The sequence below is a fragment of the Theobroma umbraticum genome, unplaced genomic scaffold (assembly GCF_002168275.2).
Source record: "Theobroma umbraticum cultivar Fairchild unplaced genomic scaffold, ASM216827v3 scaffold_30.0, whole genome shotgun sequence".
NCBI lineage: Eukaryota > Viridiplantae > Streptophyta > Magnoliopsida > Malvales > Malvaceae > Theobroma > Theobroma umbraticum.
In genome coordinates this window covers 1893899-1905399 of record NW_018397254.1, presented here as the reverse complement: position 1 = coordinate 1905399, position 11501 = coordinate 1893899, and the positions used below count along the sequence as shown (strand labels likewise).

At 37.9% G+C, this 11501-nt stretch overlaps 2 protein-coding genes across 2 annotated transcripts; one reads left to right on the top strand and one right to left on the bottom strand.

The window, feature by feature from the left end:
- The first annotated feature begins 43 nt into the window (after positions 1 to 43).
- Positions 44 to 3733, top strand: LOC110424801 (NAD(P)-binding Rossmann-fold superfamily protein). The gene is made up of 8 exons (XM_021439494.2): positions 44 to 262; positions 877 to 1108; positions 1359 to 1438; positions 1577 to 1730; positions 1868 to 1946; positions 2307 to 2391; positions 2865 to 2911; positions 3022 to 3733. The coding sequence occupies exons 1-8, from the start codon at positions 157 to 159 to the stop codon at positions 3184 to 3186; spliced, it is 948 nt and encodes a 315-aa protein (XP_021295169.1). The 5' UTR covers positions 44 to 156; the 3' UTR covers positions 3187 to 3733.
- A 335-nt stretch (positions 3734 to 4068) lies between these two features.
- Positions 4069 to 11323, bottom strand: YDA (Protein kinase superfamily protein). The gene is given in 13 exon segments (XM_021439432.2): positions 4069 to 5363; positions 6131 to 6222; positions 6352 to 6591; positions 6806 to 6913; positions 7001 to 7060; positions 7360 to 7435; positions 7546 to 7706; positions 7878 to 7940; positions 8108 to 8195; positions 8543 to 9271; positions 9379 to 9514; positions 9517 to 10158; positions 11100 to 11323. Coding segments are annotated over 12 exon segments (2703 nt in total). The 5' UTR covers positions 9935 to 10158; positions 11100 to 11323; the 3' UTR covers positions 4069 to 4831.
- Between the last annotated feature and the right edge of the window lie 178 nt (positions 11324 to 11501).

Genomic DNA, 11501 nt, shown 5'->3' with positions numbered 1-11501 from the left:
TTGACCATTTTTTTAACAACACTGTTGTTGGTCAAAGCGTCAAGGAGGAGTACATATTGACATGGGCAGCGTCTCAATGACCAATACAAGGCATTTTGGCTTTTGGGAGAGAAACTGCTAGGCAAGTGGAGTAAAACTAATCTGCAAAAAGTAAGCATGTGGATTTTCGGGTGGAAAGGACCGTCTGGGTTCTCTGCTTCTTCTACAGCAGAGGAAGTTACTCAAGGGATTGACGGAACTGGTCTCACTGCCATTGTTACAGGTTTTTTTTTTTTCTTCTTTTTCTTTCTGTTATTTGGGCTCCTTTTTGATCTGGGTTTTTGTCTTGTCTTTCATCTTTGCCGTCTATTTTCTTAATCTAAACTTCTGTGTGGTCGGTTGGATGGTTTTGGGAAAGACTTGCTTTTTACGGAAAAACCGAGTAGGTGGATCATTTATGTTCAGTTGAGAGGTCGCCTAATCACACAAATGGAAAGATCAATTGATCATGTGACAAGAAATAATTTTTGTCTCCGTTGAGAGAAAAAGAAGTGAACTTTTTTCTGATGAACTTAATCCCCTGTTGTCTGGTTTGCCATAATTACTGAGCTTGGTGACGACGTAATTTTGTTTGGTTGCAAATTTTTGGGTTTTGCCGGTTAAAATTTACAATGATTTATGAGATCTTTCTGGCATGTGAGAGAGTGATAGTCTTTGTTATTTAAAAGAAAACCACTTCTCCGAATGAAAGGGGAAAGAAAAGAAAAGAAAAGAAAACCCTCAACTTCTTGCTTGACTTAACGTGTTTAAATTTATAAGACGAGACCCATACTGTGGGTGTTTTCATGTATTTCTCTTAGTTACATATCCAAGTGCTCATGTCAGTTCAAATTTCAGGAGCATCAAGTGGTATTGGTGTAGAGACAACACGTGTTCTTGCATCGCGTGGTGTCCATGTGGTTATGGCAGTAAGGAATGTGGTTGCTGGTAGGAATGTCAAAGAAGCAATACTCAAAGAATTACCTGGTGCTACAATTGATGTGATGGAGTTAGATCTGAGCTCAATGGCATCAGTAAGGAAATTTGCATCAGAATATCAGTCCTCAAGTCTTCCCTTAAATCTCCTCATGTGAGAACTATAAACTGCTGCAAGTTGAATTACTTATGGTCTTTTTCTTTTAATTTCTGACACGTGCATGTGGATATGTGCATTTATGTGCTTTTGTATGTGAATTTACTAATATTCTTTTGTGCTTACGATTGCAGTTGTTATTGCTGTTTTCTTCTTACTTTATCAATTAGTATTTCAGTCTGCTTGTGCATGGACTTTAGTAAAACTTTTGATGAGAGGACTAATACTCTCTTTCCTTGCTTGAAAGCAACAATGCAGGGGTTATGGCAACTCCTTTCATGTTATCCCATGACAACATAGAACTGCAGTTTGCGACCAACCATTTAGGTTAGTATATTTCATAGAAGTTTGTCTATAAATAGTGTGTTGACAATGAGTAAATTATTTTGATACACTTGGATTGAAAGATCTCCATGATCTGTACCTGAATCTCAAATCTAATGAGATATAGTAGCTATTTTGCAGGTCATTTTCTTTTAACAAATCTTTTGTTAGAAACTATGAAAAATACAGCACGTGAAAGCAACAGAGAAGGAAGGATTGTAAATTTATCTTCAGAAGGTCACCGGTTTGTGTATCGTGAAGGAATTCGTTTCGATAAAATCAATGATGAATCAGGGTAAAATTGACAATAGGCTTTCACCAACTTGCTCCTTTCTGGGATGCAGAATCATGGATGAATAAGTTTTTGTTTGGTTCCAAGATATTTATAAAATGCTTGATCATTTCTTTCTCATTTTGCTCACCAATTTACAGATACTTTAGTTGGTTTGCTTATGGGCAGTCAAAGCTTTCTAACATATTGCATGCTAAGGAGCTTGCTAGGCGCCTGAAGGTACACAATATGGTCAATTTGTGTTTGATGTACAATTTGTACAGTCCAAGCTGAGCATATCACAATTCTTGAATCTCATATCACTTAAATCACTTAATGTATTATGCAGATGCTAACATGTTGACACTAAGAAAATTGTATCTCATTATGAATTTTCTTTATCAGTGAATTGTTCTGCCAAATTCTATTGAAAATAATTGGTCTATTGATCTGCCACTAGTGCTTTGAGTAAAAGTTTTTACATTGTTCGAAGTATCTGTCTCTCTATGTGTCTGAAATGGCTTTTGTTGCTGTGATTTGTTAATGTGCCTAGTGGGATCTAATCTGTGAATGTTTTTCTTTTTGTCGGGATATAAATAGGAAGAAGGGGTGGAGATTACTGCAAATTCAGTTCATCCTGGAGCAATTATGACCAATCTTATGCGCCACCATGGTTTTATTAACAGTAATCCTTCGACTTATTTAAGATTTAGTTGATTTTTGACTTCTGAAGATAGTTTCAGTATATTGGAAATTCAAAACAAGTTAGATACGTCTCTTTGACTTCACCATGACATAAAATCTCTTCCAATTTAGGATCATCACTTTGGACCTATAGAAAGTCCTTAGCAGCTAGTAATATTACTGTATTTATGGTTAAGATAACTTTGTCGTACTGTGTTACCAGCTATATCTCACACAATGCAGAATGAGATAGGAAAATATAATTTAGTAAGGACAAGGTTAGTTGCTGAACTGTAATAATTTTACTTGACAGTGCTGATTACAATCTAGTAATAGGTAGTCCAATAATGCAGTCCAATAACGTAGTGATGCTTCATTCACCAGCTTGTCTAAACCCTAGTATCAAACTGCTTGAGGTTGACTTGTGTCAACTTTGGCTTTAGATTACTGATATGATATATTGCCTTGATGCAGGCATTGGCCATATGGTTGGCAAATATTTCCTAAAAAATATTCCACAGGTATTCATTATGAATTGTGATAAGATTCATTATGATAAACAGTGCTTCAATTAGTAGTCTCTCTGCCACACGGCTCAGCTGCATATTTGTTTCCCTCTGTATGGTTGTAGGGAGCTGCCACTACATGCTACGTGGCTTTACATCCACAAGTTAAAGGTGTTAGCGGAGAATATTTTATGGACAGCAACATAGGCAATCCAAGCTCTAAGGCTAAAGATGCAGACTTGGCAAAAAGGTTATGGGACTTCAGCTTGACCTTGACCAATACCAAGTAGTTGGTTGAGAAGGCCTTTCGAAGAGGAGTCTCGTTGCTTTCTGGCTTGATTGCTTGGTCGCTGAGTCGAAAGTATATTATTAGACTTGGGGTTATAGAAGTTTGCAGTTTAATGCCTGTACTCTTGAACCAAAACTGTGAAAAACAACAATATTTCATATTATGCAGGGGGCTAGGGATTGATCTATCTGAAAATGATGAGATTGTAGTAGTTGCAACAGCTAGTTCTTATTCATGATTTGACTACATGAATCTGAAAACTAGTCCTTATATTAGGTTGTGGCCGGTACAGCTGAATTTTGAGGAAAGAAAGAGATCCCATCCAAAGAAGGTAAACTAAGTGTTTCTGGTACTAGAAAAGTATAGCAAGATCTGAAGAACAGTGGTAAACTATAAAAATCATGACCAGTGTTCTCTGTTCACTGCTGCTAAAGTACATTAAGTTTTGATCCAGCGGAAATGGCACGTATATGTAGTTTTGTTCATCACAGGGCTTTAGCTACAATTATCTGGTTTAAACTTACTCAAGCATTCTTCATTTCCTAAAATTGTGGCTAAGGGATCCCCAGCATGGCATTCCACCCGATGGTTAGCTAACAATGCAATGGTTCTGTGGGACATTTTGACTCATGTAGTAGTTCGTTTGATGTAGAATGTGGTGGCCACCTACTGACCTTCCCTCTTGATCATCAATTTACCATGTCAATCATGGGGTAAATCACTAGGATTAAATACTCAAAGCCGGCTACTAATCTATTTGGATTTTGGACGAATTGAGCCTTAAGCAATAAGGAAGAAATATAGGCAAGACTATCGATTTTTCCAACATTTTTATGTCCTTGAAATGCACAACACAGTTCATTTCTCAAGGTTGGAAAGTAAATACAAGTCAAATTAGAATTTATAAATTTGCTGCCAGTTTGATAATAGATACATCAATATCAGCAGCCACAATAAGTTTTTGGCTGAGCTGCTACAGCTGATGGAAAAAAATTTTACCAGAACCAGTCTCAGCAAATTTCGCAAGTCAATCTTGACAAAAGCCTAGATTCGGTTTTGGTTCCCCATCTTATGTACAAAACTTTTTTAACCCCCACCACTGTCCTTCCACCTGTAAAATATGTAGAGGGAGGGAAAAAATTGGAAAGAATAGCTCTTCTAACTATGTGTTTCTTAGGTGTAATAAAATGTACAATTCTCTTTACACTAGCAGATGCATTCATTGCCGGGAACTGCTTTAAGTCAATCTCCAGAGGTGAGCTTGGTTTTGCATTTCTGTCTCCACATTGCACGGAATACTGGAAAATGACAAATTATCTATGATGGTGAAATATGTACCAGCAAGGTGAAGAGCCTCAGTCACTGACACAAATGTGAAAATTTTATGAGTGCAGCTAACATCCGGCCTCCAACAACCTCTTGCATGCTAGTCGTTGCTTCCTGTAAAAATTGAAAACCAAGCAAAGAGACCATTCCAACGTCATATTATCTCCTTTCTGCCATTCAGACTTCCAGAACTAAGCATATATTATCTGTGTGGAAGTTGGAACCTGTGACCTTAATATTGATGACAGAAACAAGACCAGAGCACCCAAGAGCATCTAAAATGCCTGGACGCCCTCCCTGACAGAGGATTCTGTAGCAAACTAGATTCCACCATTATGACGAAGCATTGATGAACTTGGGCTCAGGTCCAATGATGGTTTAAACTTCACATGGTCCCTCAAGAGTTGCTGGGACACATGATCAGCCAAGACTGGCTGTCCATCATAAAGTTCCCTATAATGCCCATGGCCAGGCCGTCCATACTGTTTTCCAAAAGCACCAGTATCTGATGAAATCATATCTTGGAAAACATTAGAGGCTTGTGAAATCCCTCGAAACAGGTCAGGCTTGGGTTCTTGATAAGGGTTGCTAGCATTTCCATAGTAACTATTTTGGGACCTTGGGATTATTCCCATACCATCATGCAAGTAGGTGATTGGCAGTTTTGGGTGATGAAATGGAATGGCACCACTACCACCACTAAGAGGAGTGGATGAACCAGAAACAGTATGAGGGCTAGATATTGGAGAGGGGGACATCCTTCCACTCATATGTTGCGGTGACCTTGGATGTAGTAGAGGACTGCCAATGGGAGAAACAGGGCATGACACGTTCCTTGGTGTATAAGCATCACTGGAATAGAATAGAATTAAGTAAATAGAGAAAATCATGATAAGACAAAAGATAATAAACATTTCTAGATCAGGGCAACTACGGTTGACACATAAAAAACTTGGTTGCAGACTTATTTTCTACGTAGAATCAGACCTTGCAAGACATCCAGCAGCTTTCAAGCTAATGGCTTTGTTTCTTTCTATAATGCAATCATAAGAGCATATAAAATTCGATACTGGAGGGCTCAAAGGTGTTTAGACCAAAACAATTTGGCAGAAAAAGACCTTAGTTACATGTGAACATTCTATAATCACTAATGAAATCATAGCACAGCACCTGAGATGACAACAAGTATCATAATGATAAAAGTATCAAGTCAGATTTAGGTTAAAAGAAAGTGTTCTAATATTAACTGGACACAGACCCATCTACGACCATTATCATGTAATTTCATGCCACTCTCAAGGAAGTGAACTGGAAAAGCGGTTTCTTATGTTCGCTTCCCTTAGAGGCCAACAACATTATTGTCCTCTGTTCCAAGCAGAATGAGAAAATTCATATTACATGTCAGAATTTTTGCTAATCCTCTTAGAAAATTTTCTATTTTAAGCTGCAAAGCTGCTGAAGGCCCTCTATCAACTCAAGTTTGTATACAGCATAACCAATCATGCGCACATTAACCATCGTCAGTGCACATTTAAACATGCATGTCTAGGCTGCTACTATAAAAGTAGCAGTGGGTGTGTGTGAATGTTAGCATCCATGTTTGAGAGAGAGAGAGAGACCTGGATCCTGATCCCACGTTTAAACCTCTACACGGAAGGCTAGCCGTCCCTTCTGAATCTATGCATGACAGATTTCTAGTATTTCCAATTCCCTAAAGAAATATCCAAGAGCAGAATGCAGCAGTCAGCAATAACAGTAAAAACCTGAACAGATACTGATGATCCGCAAAATCAAATCATTAGACAGATCAAACGTACAAAACTTATAATTATGTTTGTACCAGTGTTCTCATTGCATTGGTAACTGGAGGTGATGGGTCTGACGTGTCAGCACTAAAAATGGGTCTTTCCAATGGTGCAGCATTTTTTATAAAAGGATGCTCTAAAAGCCAAGCTGCTGTAGGGCGATTTAATGGGTTTCTTTGTAAACACTGCCTCACAAAGTCCTTCCCCTCTTCTGAAAGACTATCAGGAATTGCTGGAAGTTCTTTACTGTTGCCAATCTTGAACATAGCAGCAACCTATGAAAAAATATAAGCAAATGTATCCAGAATGAATTAAAAGGTAAAAAGATTTTCATATTGGGCATGCAACATGTTCCTTTTTAAAGGAATATGCAGACTAGGATGCTCATACAGAAGGGAAAATGAACATTGCTGTATAACTAATGACCTTTAATTTTTATAATATCACACAAAGTCAAAATTTCATGCCTGCGTATAAAAATTTACTAACCCCTTCATACTGGCTCCAAGGTGGCTTTGTGGTAGCCATCTCCAAAACTGTGCACCCAAGGCTCCATATATCAACAGCAAGGTTGCATCCATTTGAGTTCTTGATAACCTGAATGGCAAATGAAATTAAATGATATTATCAGAAAGCATCATAGAAATGATAGACCTTGGAATATAACTACAAAACCATGCTGACCTCAGGTGCCATCCAATAGGGGCTTCCCTTGAACGACAATGGACAAGATGACCCAGTAATCTGCAGATTATTTCAGATGACGTATATTAATATCCAGGGACATCACTTTTCACAAAAAAAAAAAAATCAAGGGACATGCAATATGTGCATAAAGTATGCTTACTAGACAACAAATCATGGATTACTTTTTCTTATTAGAATTTGCCACAGAAAAGAGGACTCAGGAATTTAAATCAGTCATCTTACAACAATATCATATGTCGGGATCTAGTTCAGATAAACACAGCAACATAAGCATGATTTATTTTGGTTTTGTAGACAGATCCATTAATTATGAAATCACAGATAAGTGCTCTTACGTGCTTTGCCATCCCAAAATCAGCCAATTTCACACGGCCATTGGGGTCAACCAGTATGTTTGCTCCTTTTATGTCTCTGAAAAAATTTTGCATATTATACAAATGATCTCCAGCACAATTGACACAGTGAGAAATTATGATATTCACAACGTGAACAACCCAAGTATCACCAGAAACTAAACTCACCTATGAACAGTATTTTTAGCATGTAAGTAAGCCAACCCAGACAAAATTTGTTGAGTATAATTCCGAATCGCACTTTCACCAAACTGACCATACTCTTGAAGAAGTTTATAGATGGAGCCACCAGAAACATACTCCAAATATATGTAAAGTTTATCACCTACCTGTTCATGAACAAAAGGGGAAAAAAATGCAATTACCACAATGCATCAATTGATCTTGTTGATCTGTAATATTTGATGTGAGGAGAACTTCTAGCAGTGACAGACTATCAGAGACTAATTATGGGAATGACACCTTAACAAGGTATTTAAATGAAAAGAACAAGAACTCACAGTTTCAGATCCATAATATTGCACTATATTTGGATGTCGTAAGCGACTAAGCAGCATGATTTCCTGTCAAGAAACTTTTTATGAGTATAAAAAGCTATCTATTATTATTTACACCAAAAGAAAAATCAACACTCAAATGAACATCAGGGAAAACATGATTTCGGTTCTTAAAGCTACAAAATTTCAGACAAATCTCTTAAAAAAAAAAAAACTAGAAGACATGGACTTACTTGCCCCAACTGCTGTGCACTTTCCTTTGATTTGGCATCATCTGAAAACAAAGTTACCTCCTTCATTGCGCACATCTCCCCACTTTCACTATAGCAAGAGATAAGAAGGTGAAAAGGAGAGAGAAAACAGATCAAGCATTGAAATAGTAAGAAAATTGCAACAATTATTAGCCAACTGATTTGAGTGGGAATAAAAGGCCATCAACAACCTTGAATAGAAAATGTGAACATCCAAATTTGATGATAAAGTTAGCAAGGATTAATTCAATACTCAGACACATTATGATTGAGAAAATAGCTGGGTTCAATCCCACATATCGCTTTACAACAATAAAGATGTAGCAGTGAAAACAAATTATGCCACAAATGCAGCACTCAAGAATGAACAAGAACAAATGAAACAGATAAGATTAGAGCGTAACCCATCTGACAGACCTGTTAAAACCCTGATAGACATGTCCAAATGTGCCCCTCCCCAGCAATCGTCCTTTCTTCCAGCAGGAGCCAGGGCTTGTTGGATTTTCTGCCCTACCAGGACTTCGGGGTAACGATGGAGATGTTGCTGCTGAATATGCAGAAGAAAAGGGTATTGTTATTGGGGGAAGAGGCAACCTGTGGCTTAGCTGTTTCCCATCATCAGGTCGGCCTGTAGGTGACTCAGTGGCAGCCCCTGTAGCTCGTGGATGCAAAGGGGTGACAGCACCACTGTGTATTCTGGAGCTGGGACCAGGGCTTGTCATTCTGGGACTAGGTATTGGTGAACACTCAGGGCTACACCTGCTTTGTGGCCAAAATAGCTGTCCTGACATATCTCCACCAACTGAATTATGTCCAGAATTGTGGCCTGAACCTGGACTGGAGCAGTGTCCGGAACCCAGGAAAGCTATGTCAGAGAATGGCTTTCCTGTACAGGGACCAGCATTCCAAAGTTGCTCCAGACCAAACCCTCTCATTGGACTTCTAGAAGGACTTGACATTGAGCTGTCTGGAGCACTACAGAAAGCACCACGTTGAGGAATTTGTAAATTCTGCACATGATTGCTCAATGGTCCTCGCTTAGGTGATGTGGATAAATACTGACTATTAAAAGATATATTAGCTGGCTTCAGTATCTCTTTTGAGTTCTTCTGATTGATAACAGGCAACTGATCTGTAAGCTTTATGCTTCATTAAAATTTGAAAATAATAACCAATTAGGGATGACATACAAATTGTGAGAGAGGTATAGTTAGAAAATACTATAATTTTAAATAATATTAGTTAAAACTCACCCAGAAGGACTGTTTGCAGCAGTTCTCTGTCCATTTTCGTAATCAGAAGTCAGGGGGCTAAGTAGACGAGATTCAGATGGGTCATCACTATCAATAGAGCTATCAGTAGAAACAGAAGCAGTAGCAAGATCACCCCAGCATCTACAGGATCCAGTTTGTTAGAGACTTGTCCAGGTTTTGGCAAGGGTAAAAACAGTGACGGCCTTGAACCTCTGTCAAATCCTGGTCTTGTTGATGCATTAATTCCAGAATTAGTACGCACAACACTAGCATGATGCACCCCAGGAAGTGGAAGTGGTTGAGCATCAGGCCTTTCTGCAAAACTTTGACAGCGTGATACTTGTGTCGAGGGTGATGGTGATCTTGATGGGACTTGAGACAGAGATCCCCTTTCTGAAACAGTATCAGTACAGCGTCCTCGAGAACCCCCTGATCTGCTAGTGGATCTGTCATCAGATGTAATTTTAAGCTTGCGATTTATAGCATCAATGAAACTTTCCTTGCTTGCTTTCTTTTTGTCTTCTTTGGATGAAGACTTTCCCCACCATGTTGGCATATTTTCTTAATACAGGGTAAACTCTGACAGCAAGATCCCCTTCTTAGTTACAGTTGCTACTTACTTCAACATCCGTGATTACACTCATGCTGGTTAAGCTTGAACCAAGTCCACTGATTTTTTTTTAACATCATTACATTACAAGCACAAAGAAATGGACATAACTCTGGGCATGCCAATTAAAGAATGCTGCATTCTCTAAAGACGCATTACCCAGTAAGAACCTGTATAAAAGCTTCATCATGAGCCTCTAGGGAAGAATGCACCAAAAGGGAAAACATAAATAAGAATTATACTAAATATACAGGTCCGAAGATAAATAATATCAGGCAAATAGAGAGTGGAGAGGCCCCCTCATAAGCACATAGACGGCATAAGTTCAGAATATTGCCAGACCAAAAAAATCTTTAAAGGATGTTAAAAATTTTTCGGCATTAACTTCCCCTTCAAAAAGCAGTCACAGAAGATGCATTAGCTCTAAATTTCACATCTAAAAGTCATAAATTTGAATTTATTGCTTAACTAATCATTGGTCCACAACCAGATGACACATCCTAGCTAGACCATTGAGTCCAAACGACTCCTCATTATTCTATAGAGCATTCCAGCTCAAATTTACACCTAAAAATAGAGCAGCTATTGAACTATTTGCTCAAACAAAAAAGGGCCCTTGACACTCAATTTATTATTACCAAAACAGATCCACGATTTGGGTACCCATTTTCTACATAAAGTGACATATAAGCTCAATCTCAAGAGCCCAAAAAACAGTTTTTTAACCTGGATCTACAAATTCAACCAATTCATATATCCAACAAAAAAAACACACACACAAATTTACAACAAAAAGCACAATCAAGAACTCAAAATATCACAAGTTAGACAACATGATAGCAAAAAATCAAAAAACCCATCTCCAAATTCACCAAACCTCAAAACCCATAAGTTAAAAACACTATATAGAATTGGTCCAAAATGAAGAAACAAACGCTCATATTACACTCTACAAGCATAGAACCAACACTTCATCAAGCTCAAACATTGAACAGAATAAATAAATCAAACATTGAAAAACCTCTAAAAGTCCTCAAATCAATCCAAAATTTTCAGCTCAAAACGCCAAACAAAAAAACATAATCTTTAAAAAACCCACATCATTACTTACAGTGAAGTGTAAGAATAGCCCTCTCTAAAAGAAGTGTCAGTTACCAGGAGCGACGGCAAAGAGAAGCTCAAAAGGCTCTAAAATGAATGAAGGACAGAGAAAGAGAAAGAAGAAAAAAAAACAAAAGAAAAGCTCTTTAGAGAGAGAAAGACAGAGTTTTTTTTTTAATTTTAATTTTGATTTTTGGTTTTTTTTTTTTTTCAGTTTTGGAGTGGCGAAATAATAGATTGCTGTCTTTGTGCGTCTAATTCGTGCAATAAGAACTGGAAGATTAAATTATTTGAAAAAAGTGGGAAAGCCTGGCGTGGACAACCTGATGTTCAGCTAGAAACTAGTGACGTAGGTTCGGGACCGTCAGATTTGACTTTAATGACGCCACGTCCTTGATCTGAAGTCAAGTTC